We start from the raw sequence: 25,641 nt of genomic DNA on the forward strand, positions 1-25,641 counted from the left end.
AATACTAATTAATGAATGCCAGAAAAATCTCACAGATGAATTCCTGGCTTATATGAATGTGACATAAACTGAGAAATAATCCCAAAACAAGACTACTCAATCCAAAGAGAAAGAAGAAAGCTTGCTGTCAGTGCAAACTCCATGCTCCATACTCCAGGGGTTAGTGCTATTGATCCTGTACATGGGATTCACTCAGAATACCAGCAAGGTTCCAGCTAACAGTTTGCGTCTTTCTCCTCTGGCGGCTCCATGGTGTCTTCTGACTGCAGCTTCTTTCTCCCAGCATTCAGTTTAGTTTTCCCTGACTTGCTCTATTCTGTCCTATTAGAGGCTCAAAACAGCTTCTTTATTAACCAATGGTATTCACAGCATGCAGAGGGGAATTCCACATCAGACTTCTGATAGTCTCTGGACATTCATCCCAGTTTGAATGAGGAGTACCCACTGTATTGCTTCACCCCGCTGTTGTGTTCCCTACTAATTAATGCAATAATTCCTGGCAACCAGAGTTGCCAAGTCGGAGAGAACACCGATTAGTAATTAACTGTGGTTTTCCTCTTACTTTACTCCTTGTAAGATAAAGCAAGTAACAGTGCAATGTTGTATTGAGAAATGAACTGGTTTTCACAACGATTTAAATACTTTTTGAAACTTTAGAACCTTTATAAAGTTTTTCTAGCCTTCTGATTATTTAAGATCTTGTATTGCATGTTAAACAAAAGTGGGTTTAAAGGCATTTCTCCATCATAGAATTAATTTTCAACCATTCTCATTCTATAAACAGGTAAAGAAAACTATTTTTCTGACAAAAATTAGCTTCTTATGACTGAATTTCAGTGCAAAAAATATTGTACAGGCATGACCAGTGTAGACAAAACTAGATTCTTTTGGTTTCTGATCTAGAATTTTCCAGTGCCATGTTGTCTGGACTCTCCAAAGACCAAAAAATAGTTTAATTCTTTCTGTAAACTATTAAAAATGTGGATCATAAATTTTATACCGTGAAATTCGGTTACTTTTATCAGGAAAGGAAGTAAGATCTACTTGAGTTTATTATCTGCAGGGTTTTTTTTAAAGCATATTTTAATGGACATTAATGGTTGTCAGTAAAGCCAAAAGAAGTCATCTTGTAAAGGGAAGCAAGAGTCTCTCCCAGCTGGGTTTGTGAAATGCAGCTAGACAATACTCACTTTTCTATTAGGGTTCCATGCATAAAATGATTTATTCCCAAGTACTGTTATCCTCCAATGTTCCCTGTATGTTCTCTTTCTCTCTCCCTCTCTTCATTTTAGAAAGGTGTCCTGTGATTCCTAAATTAATTAGCTGTGTCTGAAAACAGAACAAATTGAATTTACATGTCTCTGTGCTCGAGTGTCCACTTGGCTTCATTTGGCTATGGCTCAGTCGACCCCTCCTTGCTGTCATGCTACTCCTAATTGGGGGGGTGGGTGCTAGATAGCAATTTTCAGTCAGTCCCTCAAATATAAAAGAGAGACTTTTTTTATTCTTGTGACTTTCTAGGGCAATTTAGGAAACTTTTGGAAATTCAAGTAAAAATTACCAGGCACCAGCAACATTGAATGATCTAGAAAAAAAGCATAAATAAGACACCAAGTACAGAAGTGTTTGGGAATAATTCATTTGGGCTGTATTTAATAATAAACATTGATTTTATACTAACTTAGGTAGAGATCGGTCAGTTTCAGCTCCATTTTGCTCCATACAGGCTTGCTCCATACAGCTCAAGCGCCCTCTGGATATGCCTGATTTTCAGCCTCTGCCTTGAGCATCCAGCCCCAAATTATGTCTTCCTCATTTCTTATCCTACCTTATAAGATAAGAAACTCAAATAAATGAATAAAACAAAACAAGAGAAAAATAGTGATTAAAATAGTTGTGTAAAATAAATTCCTGATCTGATAGTTCTCTTTTTCTAGGCTATTAATATCAGAACATTTATGCCTGAAAATTCTTACCTGCCTCCCAAATTAAAATCACTATTATTTGACCTTGTTCTTGCACAAATATTTAATATCTAATGTAGTTACTAAAAATTATCTACAGCATTACCCTTCTAATACTCTATTATTTTTTTCAAGTCAATATTATCAATAATTTACATCTTATAGTCAAATATCTTGTAGAATGAATAAGTTTCTTTTTAAACAAGTTATCAAATTCACTAAGTGATACACTTTTTATTATTAAGCTTCTGATTTTGAGTAATCATTGCCACCGCTGGGGGAAAAAATAGTTTTAATCTCTATGTAAAGTCAACTTAGAGAAGGTTCCAGGAACCATCTCAACCATCTTTGTCTATCTTTTTTCATTGCAACCTTTTACATTTATTTGTTTGTATATCTTTACTGTTTAAGCACTTTGGACATTTTATTCACAAGTAGGTTTTCTGGCAGAAGTAACTTGGTAAACATATCAACTTTTAGCAAATCAAGCAACTCTAACCATCATTTTTAGTTTTTTGAGCAAAAGAGTAATGTTTTGGAAAAGCACAGCCATTTATACAAATATATTTATTTCCTTATCTGTTATCTTAAACAAGAGTATAACTAACGATTTATAGCCATATCTTGAAAATTGTTTTCCAAATGAGATGCCATCTTAATATTTTCATTATTATATGAAAAGTTTAAGAATTTAAAAACTCAAATCATGTATATGAAGAAGATATGCAAAAGTGAAGAGCAGCTATGAGGCAGCTTGCATGTGCCACTTCATGCAATAGTCCAGGCTAACCAACATGTGACAGGTATAGCCATCAGAACCTTCTCTTTTCAAAAGCTTCATTTGTCAGTTGAAGAAACTACTGTGGAGAAGTTGACTGATTTGCCCAAAGTCGCCAGCTCAAACCACGAAGATGAACCGCATTATTCATTCCTGGGGTACCATTCCTTATCCCCCTCTGGTAAAATTCTTAGCATCAGAATGTGCAGATCACCAGATTCGGTTGCCCAGCCTGTTTAGAAAAACTTTCTGAGACTGCTGCCCCTTGCTGTTGAATACAATCTATACATAAACCGGTGAGAAGGGATTGGTATCCTACTATTACCCTGAAAGGCAGAGGTAAGAGGGCATCCCAGACCAATTCTGAGCACCATCAGAAATCTAGTGGGTGACTGCAAAAGAAAAGAAACCTCCTTCTGGTCACATTTTTCAGCAGCTTGTAACATCTCGGGGTTCCAAGAACCATCCCTTCATCTTTCCAGGAAGTATGATGAATTTAATCAAAGGCAGCCTTACCCTCTTGCCCATCTGCCTGCTTCTCACACTGTGAGGTAACTCAGCAGGTTGTACTTGGAGCCTGTTGCTTGGAGCAGAGGGAAAAACACGGGTCACAGTGTAGCCTTATTAGCGCAGCATGATCCTCTCGGGCTGGAGTAACCAGCCCAAGCCGTGTCCAGCTGGAGATGCTTAGTGTTTCCTGCAGAGGGTCCTTAGGTGCCAGCACCTCTGCTCCCATTCTCTGATTCTCCTGACAAACTTTGCAGGCAACACAGTCTGTTTTCACAGTAAGAAAAACACAGTCTGGCACAGGAGCCCTAGAAGGACGTTTTGCATGAAAATGGGAAGTTGAATGATAGAACGGGCATCCGGGCTCCCCAATCCACCAACCATGTTGACAGTGAAATTGAAATGTGAGAAAATGCTTTTCTGAGCTGCTAGATGTTTCCTAAAATGCTTTCAGCTGATTTGCTCTGTTTGCGACGCTGCAATTTCATGAGGCAATGCTTCACTATGAAAACCTTTTTAAAACCCTAAATTCTGCTTATATGTGCCTTTTAACCCCCCCCCCAAATAATTGTATATGCCCTAGATAACCTTTCTTCTTAAATTTGAAGTACCAGGTGTTTTGAGGCATGCCTTTAATCCCAACGCTAGAGAGCCAGAGACAGATGAATTTCTGTGTTTTCAAGGCCAGCCTGGTCTACATAGTGAGTTCCAGGACAGCCAGGAAGACACAGAAAGGCCATATGAAAGAAGGAAAGAAAGAAAGAAAGAAAGAAAGAAAGAAAGAAAGAAAGAAGGTTCTTTTTTAATTTAAACGTTTTATACACTATAGAGAACCTATCTCATTTCTAGTGAAGACATACATCAACATAGGTCCTTTCTTATTATTTGATTTCCTCTTCTTACTTTCTGTTGACCTAGAAATTGTAGGGTTGGTTCATTTGTAACTCTGAGAGGCTTGCTTTTTCTGAGAGCAGTGAACGTGACCCTGGTTCTCTAGAATAAATGCTATAGATGTTATTCCATCCATCAGCTGCTACCAGGTTTCAGTATCTTTAACTTGATTCCAAGTGCTGTGTTCTTGGGGCTTTTTTATCAGGTTTGACATTTTCAAATCCACCAATGACATAGCAGTGTGAAGGGGACCTTGAGCCCCACAGTGCTCCTGGAGTCCCACAGTGCTCCCGGAGTCCAACAGTCCTCCCGGAGTCCCACAGTGCTCACTGTCTGCTCTCCACTTTGCTCGCTTCCTTGCTAGCAATTTCTCAGATAGCTCTTTTGCCTTTGTTTCCCAGACAACCCTGTCAATCTCATGATGGTCACATCTGCCTCACAGACAGCTGCTGCTATGTGCTCCATCCTCCTATGTGCTGTATACAACGAGACACTGCAGACACTTCTGTTTTTCTAGCATTTGATTTCAACATGTTCATTCTCCATTGTCTCTCTTTATATTTCAGAGACTCCATCCACCACACGCTTAAGTTTTTTATGGTCAGCTGAAATAGCTTTGAAATACGGAAACTCTGCTTTAATTTTGGACTCCTGTAACCTGTCAGGTCTTTTGCTCCATTAAAGATCATAGTAGTCACTGAAATAAAAGTGAGCAGAAATCCTTCGAGAAATCAAAGAACAGTACCAGTTGATAATCATGGTAGGAGTTTAACTGTGCATTTCATCTCTGAATAGTGTTCTCTTTTTGTGGCAGGGCAGATGGGAGTAGAAAAGAGGGCATGCAGATACTGGATGATCCTGAAGGACAAATGCCTTTCTTTTCTCTTCTCCTCTAGGGGATGGATGAGTAAGGAATAGTGTTGTATTGATATGTCCAGCTTTGTTTTCACATACTTCCTGTTGGGATCTGGCAGGATAGCTTCAATTCTTGGGTCTTATTAATGTTGCTTGTCATATTTCTATTATCTTATAATGAATAGAGAATCTGTTCTTATTATTGGTTCGACTCAATGAGGTATTATTTCATGTTCAAAATCAAGAAACCTATTCAGAGGGGTTAAAGGACATTTCTAAAGTCACCCAGCATTTGCATCCCAGAGGTATGGTAGGATTCCATTTGTTCTAACTACAGAAGCCCTTGCTCTATCCAATCGTTGCTGCTGCAGGGATACCATTTACATAGAACTTGATACACATGAGATACTATTTGATTATCCCAACAACCTAGAGAAAGTAAACAATGTCGTTATTTCAGCCAAAATGTGAAAACACAAAGGAATTTAGGTACCCAAAATCATGTAGCTGTATCAGGTCATGAATTAATTTTTTTATTCCATTCCATATTATGAAAGCTGCTCTAACCTTAGTAGCCTTTCCTTTGTCTATATATCATAGTTTGGCTTTATATTGCTCATTCTTAGAACCTGTGAAATTCTTCCTTCTCTCCTTCTCTAATCGGCTGTGCTCCAGGTACTAATTATTCTTGTTCAGTGCAGATCAACAGGCCCATTGCTTGAGACACAGGGACCATCCAACCAGCCAGGATTCTGGGCTTCTGTTGAATAAAAACTTCATTTTTTGTGAGGAATCTCTTTTAATCTTAGTGGCCAAGTTAAGGTAAAAGTCTCACACCCATGCCTGCTACTCTGTAAGCCCTGTACATTTGATCGGATGCAAGCATTTTGTACTGTGCTCTGTGAAGAAGAATTAACCACCTTGACTGAAAGCTCCAAATTGTTTGCATTTATGTATTTAAGCCTCGTGATTTCAAAAAAAAATGAGTATAATCAAAATCCTACTGGGAAGAAGCATGTCAAAAAAGAGAAATTAGAAAGTAAAAATAGTGTCTCTGTATCTTTGTGCCAAACAATCATAAAAAAACAAAACTCCTTCAAAGAAACATGAAAAAAATGCCTTTCTACTGTCTGGGTTGTGAATTTTATTAAAATCATAAAGAGAGTTCACCTAAATATTTAAGTCATGTTTACTAAAAAGTGTCTCTGAGGTTCACGAGCAGAAACATGTAATAGGGAGCTATATCGGGGTGGTACTGACAGCTGAGTCAAAGACCCCCTGTAAAAGAGCTATATATGGCTGTTTCTCTCTGCCAGGAAAGATGAATTGCCATGGCAACCCTACCATGAAATAATAGGTCAAGTTTTATCCTTCTGCCTCGGGCTGAATTTATTAGGCTTTACTTAGAAGTAGAGGCCACTGTAAAATGAAGGTTTTGGTTTTCAGAGCTAAACATTATAGTAAGTTAAATCTAATCAATAAGATCTCCCATATAGGTTAGGAGAACACTTAGATTGATTTAAAGGAGTGTTTTGAGCCTATCTTATTATTGTTCTTTTCTAAAATGTGGGCTCCTTTTCACAGATGTGTGTGTAACAAATGTGTGAGTATGTGAATTCATGCCGGTTGCTTGCACAAGGACAGCAGGGGAAAGTGGTTTGTAAATTTTGCTTTAATGGATGACTAAGTGTGATAAAGAGAAAGTTTGTATTTCACTTCACAAATAAATATGCAGCAAGAGGGCATAAAACATTTAAGACTCCTATTTTTGTTTGCTTTCTCATAAGACTAAATCGAATACTGCTTCATGCCCATTTGTAGGAATGAAAAATTAAATACATCTTGAGGGAACTAAAATATTATAGAGTAAGATGTGTAGTCATTATTTTGCTTTTGAAGGGAACTGGCTCTCCTTGATTGCTATGATATTAACTGTTTATTTTTAGACAGTATCTCAATCATTTAGGGGTAAAAATTCTAATGTTAGGAAATACGTAAATGTTATCACATCAAACAATTTTGTTCAATTTTCTGATGGGACATAATTACTAGAAAAGGTACGTAGACAGTCCAGACCTAATTTAAGCATAAGTCTTTCCTGATATCACAGGAAGGCTATGCTTAGACTTCTCTGTAAGGCTACCTTTAATTTTCTTTTTTTTCTTCAGCAACTTAATACGCATTGTGCAGATAGCTATGAAATTTATATTGCTTTTGCTCTGCTCATGAAGGTGGGAAATCAGGATCAGTGGCTACATTCATTCCCAGTGCAGCCTATTGAAGCATCACAAATTGACTGGGCAAACAACCGGCACTCATTGTCTCAAGGGCTTCTGGAGGCTGCAAATCTGACTTTGTTATGCAGGGTCTTGCTGGCTAGGAGAGCTGATCTTCCCTGCCTGTCTAGACTCTAGAGAGAGCCTGCAGTTCTTGGCATACCCTTTTTTGCTGGTGCAGTGTTCCAATCCCATTCCATGCTTTTATAGCTTTCTTATTCATGTGTACTGTGCTTTGGCTCTATTTTTATTTTAATACTTTTTTCATTTTTAATTGAGTGTGTGTGTGTGTGTCAGGGGAGGGGGTATGTGCCTGTAGCTGCAGGTGTCTTCAGATGCCAGAGGTATCGTATCCCCCTGGAGCTGGAGTTCTAGGCACTGGAAGCTTTCTGACATGACTGTGAGGAATTGAACTTGGGTCCTCTACAAGAGCAGTATATATTCTTTAGACAAGGAGCCATCTCACCAGCCCCTGTGTCTTCCAATTTCATGAAGACTGTAGTCATGGGAATAGAAACCACCTGATCTTGTATGACATCACTTATGTTAGATTGCATTGCAAAGGCTGGTTTTTTTTTTTTTTTTTTTTTTTTTTTAAATAAAGTCACATACAAGGGCCTGGAATGAAAACTCTAAGATAACGAATCTATAACAATCACTGAACTAAAGGACTCCATCTCTCAATAAACTGTCTCTGTCACAATTATAAATCACTATGATGCCTGGTACTTTGCAAATATTTTTCACAATTTTGATCTTTTTTTATTTTTGGAACACTGGTGTTCTGCTTAATAAAGTTCTTTAGTGAGTAAAATCTTGCAGGATTCAAAATCTACCTAGAGTGGATATATGTAATGTATCTTTAACTTCTTTGACTATTAATAAATGCTTATTAGGGATTTATTGGGCAGATGTATGGATCGATAGTAATATTAAGCTATACTAACGTAATTTAATCTTTCTTGATTATTCCAAACAATTCTTTGAGGTAAAAGTGTAGTTACATATTAGTTAAAAGATCACCCCCTGCCTGAATGACTGGATTCTTATTCTACGTTCTTTGTGCTCATTTGGCTACTCATTGGTGAAAGTAGGTTTTATGTCTTAGGTTACAGTGTTCCTACCTTACCCCAATCTCTTAATTTCCCATTGCATTATTATATATGACTTCATTTACTTTAATTAAATTATTTTGGCATTCAGTTAATACTAATGAAGTTTGATTTGGTTTCTTCATCTATTAAAAATGCTTGCTTTATCTCTTGCCATTATTTTCTGTTCTTCAGTCTAAGTGTGTGTGTGTATGTGTGTGTGTGTAGATTTTTAATAAATGCATTTTGATTGTGGTCATCTTGCGTTACATTTCTTTGCTAATAGGTCATTCCATTTTCCCTTTAATTTGATATGGAAATAAGCATGGAAAGAAGAAATAAATCACAGCATAACCCATACTTTGCAAATGAAAGCTATTTCTATAGTCTTAAAACTGTGCATTATCTCTGCGTGACTTCAGAAAGCTCTGGAAATGCTGTGCATGCAATTAAGAGAGAGTTCTGCTGGGGAAATCACTAAAGGCAAAAACCAAAGATAGAAATGGTCCAGCTCACATTGAAAGAGCTCTTAGCTACTTTTTATCAAGCTGCTATTATTTTCCATTTTGCGGGTCTTTTCTTGACAGATAGTCAAGCATTTGCTACCAAACCCACCATTACATCAAAAAATGACTCCTGAAAACAATATTTGTAAAGCAAAATATTTGAACTAACTAAAGATATTCTTTTCCTATAAAGAGAGGAAAAGACTCTGGCTGAAAACATTCCTCATCTCATAGTCACTTTCCCAGCCACTGTTTTCTCTGGGGGGATTTCCAATCATATTTTTTTTTTAATCATGAGACGATGACATTTACAGGAAACCAACAGATAGTCCCAGCTGTTAGTAAACCAGGAGGAAGAACAACACTAAGATGTCTGAGCCCAGTGAGGACAGACGCCATTTTGTCCACTATCTTCCGGGCTTTTCATGTTTAATTGCTGCAGTGGCACTTGACATTATAAAATATTCCGTTATTTTGAATATAACCTTTTGTCATCATTAGTAAATGTCAAATGTAACGAATGAAGTGTTTTCCTGCCTTCCTCTTCCCTGTAGAGTGGTAAGAAAATGGCATTAAGTTTGTAATTCTGAAATTGTTTTCAATACCAAAGCCAGCAGGGAGGCAGCTTGGTGTGAGAGTGTTAGACTAGGTTTAATGTTTAAATTCCTCAAATTGTGGAGGGTGAGAATTTTTCTATTTGTGGTTCTTCCTACACTTGCCATCTTTGGTACAATTTCTTGTTCTGCCTGCATGTTTCAGTGACAAATACTTCCAATTGGATTGTGTTTCTGAGCTCAGTCAGAATGATGCTGGAAATCTAGTCCTTTGCTGTGTGTCTTAACTACTATCTGAAGGCTTCTTCTTTCTGCTTCTTTTTTTTTAAAGTTATTTCTCTTTCTCTCCCCCAAGTTTTGATATGTAGTGATTACTTCAACCCTGTGGTTTCTAGCATCTTCCTGTAACATTTCAAGTATAGTATAATGGAATCTGGATTTTTGCTCTCTCGATGATTAAAAAAAAATGCCACGTTATGAAGCTGAAGCATTTTATGAAAACACGGTGTCTTTACCATCACAATAAAAGTACCAACCTGTGAGAAGGGGGCACCATCACCAGTAAAGGTCAGAGAGATGAAGCCACAGTTTTCCGAGACATTTATCAGCAGGCTGTGTTGAAAACACGCTTGACAGGGGTCTGGGTCACCTTTCTCAATGACTCCTGTGTGTTTTCAGTTTTCCTCAATGGCAAAACGACAGAAGACCTATGTGTTGTGCAGGGAAGAGAGTTGGCATGGCATCGCCTGCCTGCACCTGTGGTATTCAGTCTATGCCAAGAATGAAAAGAAAGCTGGTTGAAGGTACTTGACAGTGGGTGGGGGTGGGAAGTAGGCTGCATTCATACATAGTATGTCCCGAACAATACGATGCCAGGGGAAGGTTTTCAATGATCTCGTCTGACTAGTAACAAGGGGTTCTGCTCCCCAGAGAGACAAAATATCCTACCATGTCTTTGATTGCCCCTTGCTCTTTAAATATGCTCATCCAGAATTTGGCTCTGTCATTCTGTGTGTGTTCTCATCTTGGTTTCATGGTTACGTATATTAACTAAATTAAGCTCATGAGTTTCTGAGAACACAGAAAAGCACTCACCATTAGCTTCTTTCTACTCAGTCAGTTTCAATATTTGTTCCAATTATATGCAGCTGATATCCCAGACACCTACATTTTCCTAAGACTTATAAAACATTAAGCAAAGCACAATAAAATACTCAAATACTTGCCAATAAACTCTTATTATTTGAGAAAATAACTTGGACGTTTCTATTTCTGTTGTTATGGTTAGACTATGACTTCTTACTAATTAGCCATTTGCAATTGGAATATATAGTTTTCCTAATGATTTTAATACCACTTTCCCTATTAAAGATATGAATCATTGTTTTCTCTGGCATAATGCAAACATACTTTCTGTTATGATTTCCTTTTCTGTTGTTTTCTGCCACTGGAAGTGCCTTCTAAAAGCTTCCTTAATTGCTGTGCATTTGAATGCTCTAATCTGTTTCATCCAAACTTGAACCCTTATTTTCTCTAATAAGATCTTAATCAGACCAGCCTTAGCCTTCTCCAGAGAAGCATGTCTTCTTCTTGGCCTTGTGAAGTCACGCTCTCAGCTAAGTTGCTTCTAGTGCCACATAGACACATTCACTGAACCCAGCCTCCTCTGGTCACCTCCCTCTGACTCCGTGATGGCAGAAGAACATGCCACACAAAGTACTGAAGAACTGTGAACAATCTTATGTTTCTCTCTGCAGTGTATCTGGATGTTAGGATCTAACTGGGAAGATGTCTATGGGGGGAATCCAAAATCCAACATGGACTCCATGAGATCTCAATGCCATTTTGATGGTATGGGAACCTGCTTTTCCCTCACCCAACAAGTTAACTCTCCCTCAAGGCCTTCTCGGTTCTACAGGGATACAGGGTACACTTTGTTTATAAAAGAGGCATCTTAGGGATGAATGAGAAAGAGCGTCCATAGTAAGTTAGAAAGAAGGTAGCTTATGTTCAAAACGCCAGGTTTCTAGAGAGTTTATAAAAGGAGAAACAGCTAAGCATCATCTCCAAAGATTGGGAGAAATGGGAAAGCCAATTAGAAATGATGCTTTCAATCCTAAGAGAACAGAGAAGGAGCCATAGGGTGAGCCTAGGAATCAGCTCTTCCTGCACAGTATCGAGAATAGGTAGTTCCTTTAGATGATTTTCATGTGTCAGAGTCCTGATTTCACTGCCGCATGCCATGCCTTGTGCAGATAGTACTCCCTTCTACAACCTTAAATTGGCGCTGATGTCTCAGGAGTAAAACATTGCCCTTGTCATTCATTAGCCCCTGTTTGCATCCTATGCTGTATGAACAGATCTGGAACCCCAAAGTACTTACTTAGTTAGCTTTAGAAGGGTTTAATATACAAAGGATTAGATACTTGTCTGTGACCCCCAACCTTAGGACAGAGGAGCAGGAATTCAAGCTCACATTAGCTCCTCCAGCTCAGACATTAAAGAAGGTTGTTTTATTGTCATCTCATAGCCGATTAAGCTGACACTGAACTGTAACCTCCTTCAAAGTAGGAACATGTTCCTTTTGTTCTCACACCAGCTGGTATTCACGGACAGCCAATTTATAAAGGCATCGCGTTGGAGCTGAGCTATCCCTCTAACTTAAAAGTATGTCAAGAGTCACCAATTTCAGATTGGTCTAATCTTTTCTTTTGTATAGCTTTATGCTGGTTGGTATGGAGTAAACTTTGATCTTCATTCATACAAAAATGAAGAAAAAAGGAAAGAAGGAAGGAAGGAAAGAAGGAAGGAAGGAAGAATGAAGGGACGGCGGAAAAGAAGGACGGAGAAATTGCTCAGAGTACTGCAGAGCTGACTTGTGAGCATCAATAGGAACAGTGAAACTAAGAAAGAAACATCTGTACATTATCCACGCACCATTTTGGATGATGTTGTAACTGCTCTAGAAATTATTAAGCAGTTCCCCAAATTATTTTGCCTCATTTATGACAGGATGTCACTGTTTTGTTCATTAGGACACAGCAGGCCAGGAAAGATACAGGACCATCACCACAGCCTATTATCGAGGGGCCATGGGCTTCATTTTAATGTATGACATCACAAATGAAGAATCCTTCAATGCCGTACAAGATTGGTAAGTTACTGCCATTATAAATGGTGATTGTCTTCTATTTGAAAATTTATTCCTCCCACAGCAGTGGCTATGGGACAATGTCCTATGTGTGTTTATCATGAACTACAATCCTACTTGTGCCCTGAGGCAAACAAAAGTTGGTCATGCTCATAGCCACTGTCAGGTGATTTGAGAAGTTGTTTTGGTGACTTTTCCATTTTATTCACTTCGGTGTTTTGTATCCAATGAATTTTCCTTGTATAGAATTGAGTGTGTTGCTAAAATGTTAATAAAATTTGGAAGTTTATTGACCTAATGTAGGGATCTAGAAACTAAGGTTGGTGGACCTTGGCTCACAATTTGTTCTTTAATTAAAACTTTATTAGAACACAGGCAAGATCATTTGTTTATTCTCTGTGATGCCTTCACACCACAAAAGCCAAGGTGAGTAGCAGGATCCATGTGGCTTGCAAAGCCCAAAAGATTTCTCTCTGGACATTTGGAAGAGATCTTCTCTTATCATTTTTTTCTAGTACTTTTGTTAAATATATTATTCAAACCAGAGCATTTGAAAGGACTTAGGACACAAGGTCAGACCCAGACCCTTTGTGACTTATAGCTTCATCAGTCCCTGTGAAAATACTTGTATCCACAATGAGTGTGATGTGCAGTAGGGGGATTTCTGTTATGAATTCTTTTTCTGGCTTCCCAGAATAGATAAAATTCAGAGCGTGTCATGAATTCTAATGCAGGGCTGAAAAGAACGGGAATTTTGTGGAAAGATCTATGATGGAGTTCCTAGTTTCCAGGGATGGCTGAGCAGATACCACATATAAATGCTAAACAGTCACAGTTCATTTTCTGTAAGATGCATCAGACAAAGGCTGGGCAGTGGTGGCACACATCTTTAATCCCAGCACTTGGAAGGCAGAGACAAGCGGATCTCTGTGAGTTCGAGGCCAGCCTGGTCTATAGGAGCTAGTTACAGGTCAGGCTTCAAAGCTACAGAGAAATCATGTCTCAAAAAAATCAAAGAGAGAGAGGGGGGGTTATAAGTTACCAAAAGTCAACTTTAGAAATTAAATGAAAAACAATTATCCTCCACTAAGAAGCATAGAAGGCTTATAGAACCTCTCTGTAGTGCATTGGCTATTGTGAAAATGAAAGTTCTCAAATTAACCCATAACTTTAAGATTGGTATTTATACCAGCAAATCTGTCACAAAATGGAATGGGCACTAAAGTCCAGAGACAGTCACATCTGTATTCAGAGTTAAGAGTTTTGATTTAAAAAAACAAACAAATAAACAAACAAAAAATCAGCATCAAGGACCACACAGTGAACAGTTGTGTGATATCTGGCTAATTTGTATTCACAGTTTCAGTTCACATGTCATCCTACAAAGAGTTATTGACTGCTCGGCTAGAAATACTGAGACCTGTGTATGGATACAGAAAGTGTTCACACTGAAGTTTTCATACATCAGCTTTATGGTACTGTTTATACATAGCTCCTCTTGTCCACCTGTTTCAACATGAATTATTTCACCACCAAGAGACCATATAGTGATATACTGGGATCATTAAATAGAAATGCCAGTAACACCAGGAGCCACACAGTCAACACTGATGGCTCTACTACCAACAGGATACAGGAATGATTAGTGTCTACCTCTCTGAGCATCCCTCTGCGATCAGTCAGTCAAGTATCATCATGCTAATGTTTAGATTTTCTCATGTGTCAGGAGATTCATATTACCTCCTCTGCCTCTACCTCAAATTTCTCTGGACAACTCTAGTGTCCCCCCCCCCATCCTTCTGAGGTTCTGTTTCCTGTTTCTGAAAGACATATTTTCCAAATTACTTTTCTCTCTCTGATCCCTCCTGCCAGGTACAGTGACATTATCCTGTGTCCTGTTCTTGGTCATTTTATTCACTTCACTAGATTCATTTAATCACTAAATCAGATGGTTCCCAAACTTAAATGTCTGGCCTTGGTATGTAAACTGCTATTGCATTTCCAAGTACTCAAAATATTTATGCCGCCTAGATCTTCTTCTAGTTCCTTGAAGTCATTTATCTTCACTGGAGACTGTTCACCTTCCTGACAAAATTCCTGCTTGTTGCAATAGAATGCATCATTCCGGGTTGACCATGAATGTAGCTCTGATTTTCATTATCTGGATCTGGGACAGCTCATGTATATTCATGTATTTAACATGGGAATCATTTGACATGTCTACTGCCTTTCCCTTCCATCTTTGGTCACCCTCATTTATTTTCTTATTGTTATATTTTATCCCTATCCTTAATGGAAGCTTCAGATGTTCTTGATTTACATTTCTTTCTGTCTCAATCCATTCTACTACCCCTTGGCTGCTTGTAGGTTCTTCCAAAGAGCATGATTTTTAAGTTTATGGAAGATCCCTGTCCAAAAGCCATGGGTCACCATTGTCGCCTGAGTTGGAACTTTCTCAGTCTGGCTTTTTCAGACACAGCACCTCAGATGCTGCTGTAATTCTAACATTGTTTCTTTTTGTTCTAGAGAAAAGCTGAAACCACTCTTTCTGGATCCCCACCCAAACAACTCAAATTTTCCGCATTTTTCTTCTGTGTCTCTTTTGAATTTACATACATTTTCCTATAGCTCCCTGTTCCATCTGACTCCAGGCAGCTAGATTTTTCCAAAACTGAACAATCAAGAAAGTCCATTGGAAAACCAGTACTATTTTACTCATTTTTCTTACACCCACAGTTACATAACTAGTCATCTATTGGGAACTTTTTTTTTTTTGGTGTTCATTTAACCAGCAGTTACTGAGTGTCTATCCTGACAGCTGTAGGCCAGACATGTCTATGCTAATATTTGCTGTCTCACTGGATCTGCCATAGCCCAGTTATATGATTCAGGTTTAGCATCTTGTTCTTTTGATTATCATAGCACAAGACCCAATAATTTTGATTTTCTGACACCTCTCAAATACATTTCTTTCTGTTCTCTCTATTCTCAGTGACTTAATTCAAACTGTCATTTAGGGTCTTTCTATCTCGTCTCTATCTATCTTATTTTAAAATGCTTTCAGTAATTTTTCATGCCCTGTGATAATGGTTATGGAAGCACAAGTAAATCACTATGAAGTTTTTATGGCTATTAATCTATGCTCCATGCTGGACCCACTAAACTAAATTTCCCATGAGAAATGTGAACATAACTGTCTTCTAATTTCCACGAGTGATTCTGAAGTCCGTTTCTCACCAAGACCATTGGTTTACAATGAAATCCAAAGCCTCCCCATTGGCATCATCTCCTAACACTCTTCTCTTTGTATTCTGTGCTTTCACCAGACAGATCTTTCATCAGTTTTCGATGTCTGATGCATCTGCTACATCTGCTCTTCTGCCTAGAATATCTTCTCTTGTGACAGTCTGAAATTTTAAGTTCCTTCCAAGCCATGCCCAAATGCTAACTCTTCTCCACAGCTTTACAATACACCTCTACCCTCTTCCTACCCCATCTCTGCTCACAGTGGGCAGTGTTACCCTCACCCTCACCTCTACAGCTATGTTATACTTTCACTTTCCACCAAACACACAGATAACTGTTAGGGGAAGCTACTTGATCATTTCCCAGTTGCCCAGACTCCCAAAATAATCACACAGAAATCTGAATTAATTGCAATACTGTTTGACCAACAGCTTAAGCATATTTCTGGCTAACTCAATCTTAAATTAACCCTTTTCTATTAATCTGTGTATCACCATGTGGTTTTGGCTTATCGGCAAGGTTCCAGTGGGCTCTGGCGGAGGTGTCTCTGTCTCCTGTGGGCAGCTGCATGGCTTCTCACTGACCCTGCCTTCTGTCTCCCAGCATTCAGTTTAGTTTTCCCACCTAGCTCTATTCTGCCCTATCACAGGCCAAAGTATCTTCTTTATTTGTTGACCAATAAAAGCAACACCTATACGGAAGGACTTCCCACACCAGATAACCTACAGACTGTTGTCATCTGCGTACACTTGTCTCAAAAACCAGGTTGTGAATATGTTCATTTTCCCCAGTACTAAATACAGTAAATGCAATATGTTTTCTTATATTATTCTAACATGTAAATTTTGGTAAAATGCTTATACCAGTCAGGCAGTGGTGGTGCACACCTTTAATCCCAGCACTCAGAAAGCAGAGGTAGGTGGATCTCTGTGAGTTCAAGGACAGTCTAGTCTACAGAGAAAATCCCAGAACAACCAGAGCTAAACAGGGAGACCCTGTCTTGAAAAACCAAAAAATAAAAAATACATATACTAAAATTTACCATCTTAATTATTCTGCAGTGAACATTACAGTTCAGTTGTATTAAATGCATTAATTTTGCTGTGCAGCCATTCCTGCCCTCCATCTCCAAAACTCATTTCAACTTGTCAAGCTAATATTTGTTTCCCTAGACTTTTGGTTTTCCCAGCTCTCAAAACCACCATTCTACTTCTCAACATTGTTATTGTGACTTTGAATTTTCTGGTAGAATTTTATTGATGACTTATTAATGTGCTCTTTAGTTTTGCCAGGTTGCCCAGTTTTGTAAAATTAACACAAAGCAAAGTTCACCCTGAGCGCAAATATGAAATTACCTAGTGTTTATAAAATTTCAAAAATGACGTGATAAACTAAACACAATGGGTGTACACAATGTAGTTAATGAAGCAGAGACTAAGTCTTAAGAATCAGAAGAGGATATTTGTTCAAATTTGACCTAGACACTGGGAGGAAGAGCCTGCATGTTAATACTTCATTAGTATAAAGGAAGTAGAATTCAGCAGAAGGAAATGGCTGTTCAGTCATATTACAAGAGCAAAAACTTTTTGGTGAAATGTATGTAATATAGTTAAAATATAGACAGGTGCTTGGATTCCCTTGCTCAAATTTGCAGTTTCATATTAGGTGCAATGGGACTACCAGTTTGGTTTGTTTGCTTTGGGGTTGGTTTGGTTTGGTTTGTTGGTTTTTTGAGACAAGTTTTCTCTGTAGCTTTGGAGCCTGTCCTGGAACTTGCTCTGTACACCAGGCTGGCCTTGAACTCACAGAAATCCACCTGCCTCTGCCTCCGGAGTGCTGGGATTAAAGCCCTGACTAGAGCTACCGGTTTTTTAAAAAAGTATTTTATTTCTATTCTTTCACTGAAATTTTTGTTAAGAAATAAGTGAACGAGTGGTTAAATAGAGAAAAATAGGATCCCCATTAAAACTGCTCGCCACCCTTGGAGAGATTTTTGGATGGCTTGTGTTCAGAGCATTTTCTGGGTCTCAGGTAGGTCTTCTCCCCAAGAACATAGACAGTGGATGAACGCCGAGATTCTTATAGAAGTCTGGTGCTGTACTTGTGGCACCGCCCTACCTCACTGTGTGTTTTAATTTGTCTTGGAAATGCACCACATTCGTGACTTTAAGTGTGACATGGACCACAGGCTGCAGTATTTCTTCTTAGAGAATGTCTTAGGTTTGTAGCTCCCACCCTCATCTTATTTATTTACATTCTCCGTTTGATGACACAGTGCAGAACTATAAATATAAGGGGTTCTTTTTCAGGCAGGAAATCTGGAGAGCAGATTGATTTTTTCAGCACCAGACTGAGGATGAAAGTCCAACACCATCCTCCCACCAGTTCTAAATAATTCTTTCTGTGAAGTTCGGATACCCTGCAGATGTCCTAGAACCAGAATGCAATGTCACCTTCCAATGTTATCTTCCTCTGCAGTTTGCTCTTCTCCTTCTTTGCCTCCCAAACATATCTAGCAGTCAATCTTGAGGTGATGATGTATTAATATAAAAACATTTTCACTTGAGTTAACAACTAAGATCCAGTGAGTGGCTGCTACGATTTGCTTCACAACCACTCATTCTTCTTGAATGCTCTTTTCAGCTTTTAAATCTTTTCTGCCACAGTGCAGAAGGGACAGTGGCAGAACTGAGGCAAGATGTCTGACCTTCAGCTTTTACCACAGCCCCACCCTGGACCTCCATGAACAACAGCGGCAATGATGGCTGCCATTTTTATTGTCTATCTGACTCATCAGTAAAACTTTCTTTATGCGTGTACCCCAACTTAAAAACTCAAGTTGTACTCAGAAGATAAAGGACTGCCTAATCAATTCATGGCCCTTTTCGGATCAAACAGCAACAAAACCCAAATAACGATTCCCTTGATTGTATTTGATTTGTTAATTAACACCTGCTAAAACTTGGGTGTTTCATCTTAGTTTCTTAGATCTCACATCAAGCCCTTCAAAAGAAGTCGTGTTTTTATATCTTAGATTGAATTTTGAAATGCAGTCTTTTCTCTTTACTCATAATTATTCCACACAGGGTTACTATGCTTGAATTAACAAATTATCACTGAATTGTCTCATAACAGTACTAGCATGATGAAAAATTCCACGATTATAGCATTTTGCCAAATATCGCAAACCATGGCTTATGTATGTTTCTATCAAAAAGACATTTTATTTAACATATATATTTTTATAATGCTGACATTGAACTCATGACCAATGTGTTGTCTATGACTCATGCCTGGAAAAACCTTATCTAACACACATATTTTCTCTATAAGATATACCAGAGCCTTGTGGTTCTCAGAAACCCAAGCAGTATTTTAGCAAGGACCACTTTAGACAATAAAGTCACACAAATACACACAAAATCACACAAAACATATAAACTATGGCAACAAATAGTAATGTGGAAGGTGCTCATGTTTATAGTGTAAGAGCTGAAACAAGACAACAGTGTGGCCCTGCTCACTGACAGCTAAAATGGTGTGCCACAGATGACTCAGAGCTGCTGGCCAACACCTCAAAGCCATAGTAATGACAACCAACAGGATTTTCATAACCTTCTTACTTCCTGCCATCTATATTAGCTTGCTAGGGCTGCTGTAACAGAGCACCACAAGATGTGTGGTTTAAACAGAAAAAAAAATGTGTTATATAAGATCTTTCATCAAATGGTAGCTCTGTCTGGAGAGGTTGTGGAAATGTGAAAAAGGAAGACATTGCTCTAAGAACCGGGTCACTGGGAACTGGTACTTGGAAATATCTTGTCATTTTCTGCTTCCTGTCTTATTTTATGTTTTCTGGCTAGATGTGAGTGAACTACTCTGCTCTGCACAAGCTCCTGAATCTGTGATGTTCTCCCCAGGCATACAAGGTCATAGCCATATTGGATGAGCCCCACCCTAAGGGCATAACATTAATTTGATCATTCTATTTCTAAATTAAGTTAAAGACTTTTTCTAAATTAAGTTACATTTACAGGTATCGAGAGTATAACTTGTGCATCATATTTAGAGGTTCAGTAAGGAAACAATTCAACTCAACACACTGCTGCTCCCTGATTATGCCATCACCTTTTCCTACCTGGACTCATGAAACAATCTAACTTGACTCCTGGCTTCTACTACTGTTTGGTTTCCAAAATGTTCCAGAACAGCAACTGCAGTGAGATGTTCAAAAAACAAATTGAATGAGGTCATTCCTCTGATCCAGTCTCCCCTCTCCTACACTAAGCCCAAGTCTCCACAAACTTTACCCTCCCTTCCACCAGCCTTACCACCAGCACTCTCCTTATCTGCGTGTTTGTCTATCCATGCTCGCTTTTTTTATTTTTTTGAGACAGGGTTTCTCTGTAGCTTTTCTGGTTCCTGTCCTGGAACTAGCTCTTCTAGATGAGGCTGGCCTCAAACTCAGAGATCTGCCTCCCGAGTGCTGGGATTAAAGGCGTGTACCACCACCGCCAGGCTCCATGCTCGCTTTTATTGCTCTTCCTGGAATAGAAAAAGGCTTGTCTCCATCTCAGAGCATTCCTATCTGCTGTTCCACCACCTGGGAGTCTCCTTCCCAAATAGCAGGATGCATCCTGTCGCCTCACTTACGTCCATTGTGTCTCCTCAGGAAGGTCTTTCCCTCACGACACACAGTTTCATATTGCGACCTGCAGTACTCTCTACCCCATCTTTCTGCCTCTTGTTTTTCCCATAGCATCAATGACCTTCCATAGCATTTATAATTAACTTGCTTGCCATGTTCACTAACTGTATTCCCACTGTGCATAAAAGTTTCATGGGACAAGAATCTTTGTCTGTCTTACCTAGAATTATGTTCTCTGTGTTTATAGAGTTCTTGGAATATACTAGATGTTTGGGAAATGCTAGTTCAGTGAATGTGTACATGAAGGACAAAGGAGAGATGTGTAAGCTTGTCCAGATGTGTAAGCTTGTCCAGATAGGTAAGCTTGTCCAGATGTGTAAGCTTGTCCAGATGTGTAAGCTTGAACCAGGTTAAGTCTCCATAGGATGGCACTGATCCAGAAACATGAACGGCGTGTTTTCTACACACAGCTGATGAACGGCAGTGGAGATAATACTAATTTACAATGAAGAAGGCAAACCAATGCCTTTTGTTCAAATCACATAAGGAGGCACTATATATTTTACTATACCTTCACATTTTACAGCGAGGGTTCTTCCCTTCCCAAAGCATCCTTGGGATATTTGAGTTGGACAGCCTTATCTTACATATTGTATTACTGAAGTTACTATTCTGTATTAAAGGGGTTATATTTATGGAATAGGTTAGTATAAATTAAAAGTACAATACCTAGAAGAAACCAGGAATGTCACCTTACCTGTGGAAAATACCTGTTCAGACCTCACAGCTATAGGTAAAAAAAAAAATCTCTTACTATTTCTGTGTAGCAAGTCAAATTTTTATCTCTAAGTTCTGGTGTGTGTGTGTGCACGCACGCGCATGAGTGCATGCATGTATGTGTGTGTGGTATGTATGTGTGTGTGATTATCACATGCACAACAGCACCTGTGTGGAGAGGTGAAATTTACCTTTTTTTTTTTTTTTTTTTGGAAAAAGAGTCTCTCGTTAGCCTGGAGTTCACCATGTAAGCTAGTCTGGCTGGCCAGCAAATCCCACAGATCCCATAGTGCCGAAAACCACATCTGCACTTTCTCCACAGCTGTTTTATTTTTCCTCTTTAATGCAGTCCACTTAGCATTCGTGGTTCTGACTGCCAACAACTGCACATTGACATAGAAATTAGCTCTGTCAAGAAGGCAGATAGTAAAGCCTTATATTGGAGATGTCTCAATTCAGAATTTCATTCACCTAATGCTTACTTGGATCCAAGAGGTCAACTGGAGTTTATATTCTGTTGCAAAGAATGGTTTTGTGTATATATTTGACCCAGGAAAGAACAAATGGCTTGCCATACAGATTGGCAGTTAATTTTGCTAGCCCTGGACATAGAAGAAGGAACGGGGAATCAAGAGAAACACCCAGCCTGTATGACGCTGTGTTTTCATATTTAACTAACCTCAACTTTACCTTGCAAATGTTAATATTTCTTTAATATTGGCACTAAGATGAAGACCAAAAGTGAAATTTTGGGGTGAGTCTAATAGCAGACACAGCCATATCCTAGTTAGGCAATGAAAGGACATTTGAAGATTAAAAACTTGAACTCCTGAATATAGGGCATTATATAAATGTGACTGATATTTATTCTGCTTCACTTACAATCCAAAATTATTCTTTCTAAACGCTGCTAATACACGGGTTTGTGTATAATATTTATGAAAAACTCCAATGTTTTCTAACTGATTTTTCCACAGTATCTATTTATTACAGTATAATTTCTCTAAAATCTGTTGCCTATATTTCAGAGGTATATTTATCTCAAAATATAATAATTATAACTATCATATAGTTACCAGGGAGAGAATTGTGATAAAGCCCATTTTCCAGCTCTTGGTCTTCAGCTTGGTTTGTGGATGCCTTTGCTTTGGGTTGTCATTTAAACCAAACCTCCGAGAGGATTGATGACCATCATGTCTAGAAGACAGGAAGTGAGACTTTACCATGAATGGAGTATGGTTCGCTTGTGACTTACTTGAAGAGTCCCATAATCTTTGTGTTCATCATGAACACATTTTCTATCCAATCTGCTTCTCAACATCAGGGAATATGTTTTGTATTGCCTGGAACTGGTCCTCAGTTGTTTAGCCATCAGTGTATGAGCAACCTCTGCATTATGGAGTGGATAAAGGACTTAATTTTCCTCAATCCAGATCCCCTTTCTGTCTAACTTCAACTCTGTAAGACCATTCGCTAAATGTAGAACCCTTTAACCTAAGTGAAGAATTTTGGAGCCCCTCATTTCTTTATTTTGGGCATAAATTTAGTCTATTCTTTGATGTCCAGTTAATTAAGATAACTATCCTAATTAGCAATTGTATAAGCAACCTCACTCCTTATCAACTCACTGCAGAAAAGCAAAATAAATTAAAACTTTTCAAAAGAAAAAGTAGAGTAACAGCCCATTAGCTGTAGGCGGATCGCTTGGCCGCCCCAGATCAAATGGTGTGTGACATCTGATTCCACCACTTTGGGAGAGAGCCAGTGCTAAGTATTTTTGCATGCTGATCCCTTTGGAGTCATCCATTTTCAAGGCAAAGTCAAGAATCAGTTCATAAGTAAGAGATGCTCTAATGCCAAGCGTGCTGTAATCTCTTCAATCTGAGTCTTATACAGAACCATTCTCAGGTAGACTTTAAAAAGGCCTATAATCTACTTCTTATTCATAAGCATCATGGTCACTATTAAGACTGTTTTCCTCCCAATAGCATAGTAGGTGAAAAGACAGGCAAGAGATAGCAAGGTCTGAATGCTTTCTGGGGTGATTTTCAGATATATTTTTTAGCCAAATACTGTTAACAATTAATTAATTTTTTTAATAGTCATCCCAATATATTTCCTACTCAGAGTTAGCCAAAATAGGGTACATGCTCAGTTTTCCACACATTTGGCCTCACTTTAAATGTCAGCCACAATAGGGGTGTCCTTACTTCAAACCTCTAGGATGAAGTGTACACGTTTGCAGTCCACGGGACGTAGCTTTGATGAGCCACCAGAACAGCTCTGGGAACTTGCAAAAGTGCTTCACCTGCAAAAGTGCCTTGTCATTTTGAACAGATCCAAATCGGAACCAGCCAAAGTGAGACATGCGTACTCAGGAAGCTCCAAACACAGAGTATCTGAGGGTCTCAGGGTTGTACACACTGTAACACACTGTGTGTGACAATGTGCAGGGTGCTGACAACCAGGGACCTTCGCCAGAGCATCTATGTTATGTCCAGTGATTTCTGAGTTTCGTAATATCTGCATGGTGGTTGGGTCCTGATCCGCATGCTTGAACTCTGCTGCAAATCTAATTTACCTGTTCACAAGTATGTTTGATTCCACGTGACTAAACAAGTCCGCCTCTTAGTGATCTATTTGATGTCTTGGCATGGTCAGCTCCCATTCTGGGCCATCTCATCAAGATGGGAGCTGCCAGCAACTGTCAGCAAGACTCTTTGGTATACAATGTCTACTTACTTATGGAGAAATAATAACTGTATTTGGGAAGTTCACAATGCAAATTATGACAGGTAGAAAAATAGGTTTTAATGGGATAAATTGAATAGTTTATTTAGAAGTAGGGGAAAACTAGGAATGATTGCTTTCAGCTCCCTCGTGAAATACACTTTGTAGAAAACTGCCCTGAGCGACTCCACCAAGGAGCCATGCGAGGCTGACCGAAGGGCCCAGCAGCTGCAGCAATCAAAGCCTGCCTTGTGGCCCTCTACATATTAATTCCTAGATCTCCTTTGCTTGACCTTCCCTCCCATTCTTGCCTTTACTGATGCCCCCAAATTTGCCATTCAAGTCAGTGATGTCATTGTTGCTGAAGTGAGACATAGCACTAAAGCCAATGCAACAGGGTCATTTTAATGCATGCACCCTCATCAAAATCCATAAGTCAAAATGTCAGAATAGTCCAATTTTTTCTTTGCAAATTGTACAATATATATTTTGACCTTCTCTTCTGCCTATAACCCCAGCTCCAATCAAACCCCCTTTTTCAGTTTCTACCCTGAATTCTACAAGGCTTGATTAACCATGACACTTTTTGACATATTTCATATTTCAGCTGTGAGTATCATAAAATTAGTTGTGCCCTATAAACTCATATCCAGCACTTCCTAATTGCATATCAAATATGTAAGCAGCTTGAAGACAGAAGGCTTGCTACAGCTGAAATCATTTTCTTATCATTCCATTTTTGATAAATTGTGAATTTTAAATGTGGGTATTAATATGGTAATTTATGTAAATCCCTACATCCCTACTTTATATTCTAGACATGAGTCCTTTCTGAACTGATAGAGCAGAATTTTACATCTATCACCTTATTATATGTGTTTGAAACGTACCAAATATGACTTAATTTATGTAGCTAGATAAGGCAGCTTATCTTAGGAAACTTTTCCCTAAGCCATGGGGGATTTCTTTTCTCTTTAACTTCCAATTTTAAAACCAACAATGACAAAGAGGCAGGGTGATAAGTAAAAGGAGAAAGAAGGAAGTCCTGGTAAGAACAGAGTTATTTGGTAAAGTTTCATTGAAAGAAGGGAAAGATGAACAGGCTGTGAGTTCTGATACAACGAGAACCATGAAGGCCTCAGAATTCCCCCAAGTACTCTTGCCTCCAAGTTAGAAACAAACAACAAACCCAAGTACTGTGGGAATTTGGAGGTATCGAGTCTTTCTCGGCCTTATTTGATGCAATTAAAAATGGGGACAGAGTTCCTGACCTACAAGATGCCTGTAGAGAATAGAGAGAAACATCCAGTGGAACAACAACTTTGAAAAGTGAGAGCTTCTCCCACGGCAAGTTCTGGTAATGAGTTCTTGGAGTTAAATTCATTCATCATCGATATCTATCCAGATCTTATGTGGTGTCTGAACCTCTAGTGTAGCAAGATTTTATATAACGATTAGGTTCTCTATCTCCCCAGCCAATGCATTCCAACTAGAACAGACTCTGAATGCTGAGCATTTGTCTTCAGCATTTTCTAGACACTCCATGGCAGACTCACAAAAACACTTGGCATAGAATTTGGACAGAACCACAAATATAAACCAAAGTGTGTGGAGCAGCAGAATTCACATGTAGCAGGTTTCATCATCAAACTCAGGACCAACTACAG

At 38.7% G+C, this 25,641-nt stretch overlaps 1 protein-coding gene across 2 annotated transcripts in view; it reads left to right on the plus strand.

Annotated features, from left to right (window-relative positions):
* The window catches only part of Rab3c (RAB3C, member RAS oncogene family), a 189,993-nt gene that overhangs the window by 77,974 nt on the left and 86,378 nt on the right, over nucleotides 1-25,641 (plus strand). For both annotated transcript variants that reach the window (XM_041663264.1, XM_041663263.1), the window contains exon 3: nucleotides 12,458-12,576. In XM_041663264.1, the coding sequence (XP_041519198.1) occupies nucleotides 12,458-12,576 (119 nt within the window). The remainder of the gene's footprint in view (nucleotides 1-12,457; nucleotides 12,577-25,641) is intronic.

The sequence above is a fragment of the Microtus oregoni genome, unplaced genomic scaffold (assembly GCF_018167655.1).
Source record: "Microtus oregoni isolate MIOR12 unplaced genomic scaffold, Mior012 000014F_ref0000157, whole genome shotgun sequence".
Classification (NCBI taxonomy): Eukaryota; Metazoa; Chordata; class Mammalia; order Rodentia; family Cricetidae; genus Microtus; species Microtus oregoni.